The sequence below is a fragment of the Trichechus manatus genome, unplaced genomic scaffold, assembly GCF_000243295.1.
Source record: "Trichechus manatus latirostris isolate Lorelei unplaced genomic scaffold, TriManLat1.0 scaffold00021, whole genome shotgun sequence".
NCBI lineage: Eukaryota > Metazoa > Chordata > Mammalia > Sirenia > Trichechidae > Trichechus > Trichechus manatus.
Window position 1 is genome coordinate 5,360,771 of NW_004443957.1, and position 817 is coordinate 5,361,587.

The following is an 817-nucleotide window of genomic DNA, read 5'->3' on the forward strand; positions in this document are numbered from 1 at the left end:
AATTGTTAGTTGAGAATTTTTAAAAGATAAGGATCAAATAGACAAGGTCATGGCAAAACCATGACAGTTAAGATTGTAAAACATTTATGATTACTACATCAAATTTAAAGTAGCAGATATGGAGCCAATTCAATATTGTGTTTGAACTCTACTAATGTACTTGTTAACATTCTGTTTAGTTTTTATACATAAATGAGTCACTGATAAAAGTGGACTGTTTCTAAGTTACTTAGTTCATCAAAACTTTACCTCACATCTTAGATCAAAGGCAAGGTTTCTACTTAAAAGAGTATAATTACCGTAAGTAATTGAAAATTAAAATCACAGAAATTATTTTTTTGGTTAAAAAAAAAAAGATGGATTTATGAGTGACTTCCCTTCCCCCCAACACACAAACACAGCTGCACAGATAGATACCTTTCATTAGCTTAGCAAATGGCTCAGGACAGGTAGATGGAATGGGCAGAGTGAGCTTATTGACTGCTACTCCATAAGCCACAGCAAGGCCATCAATGCCACGATAGGGAGCTTCTCCCGTGAGCAGTTCCCACAGCAGCACTCCATAACTACAAGGCAAATTTTTCATAAAGTTAAATGAGTTAAATGGTGTCTTTTCCTTATGACCTAATTGGTGGGATGAATGCATCAGTACCTTCATCCAACTCCTAACAGGAATCCTTCTCTTCCAACAAAGCCCATAAATGGCCACTGCCCCAATGTGGCAGGTACACTCTTCCAGTCAGCAACTCAACACATGCAAACACACTCCTTCCAGAAATCACTTACACGGTCATTATACGTAGCAATTAAAACTACT

General features: G+C 36.8%; 1 protein-coding gene across 1 annotated transcript in view; it reads right to left on the bottom strand.

Moving 5' to 3' along the window:
* The window catches only part of MAP3K21 (mitogen-activated protein kinase kinase kinase 21), a 68,852-nt gene that overhangs the window by 33,736 nt on the left and 34,299 nt on the right, over positions 1-817 (bottom strand). Inside the window, exon 3 of the mRNA XM_004372935.2 lies at positions 398-566. Within this exon, the coding sequence (XP_004372992.2) occupies positions 398-566 (169 nt within the window). The remainder of the gene's footprint in view (positions 1-397; positions 567-817) is intronic.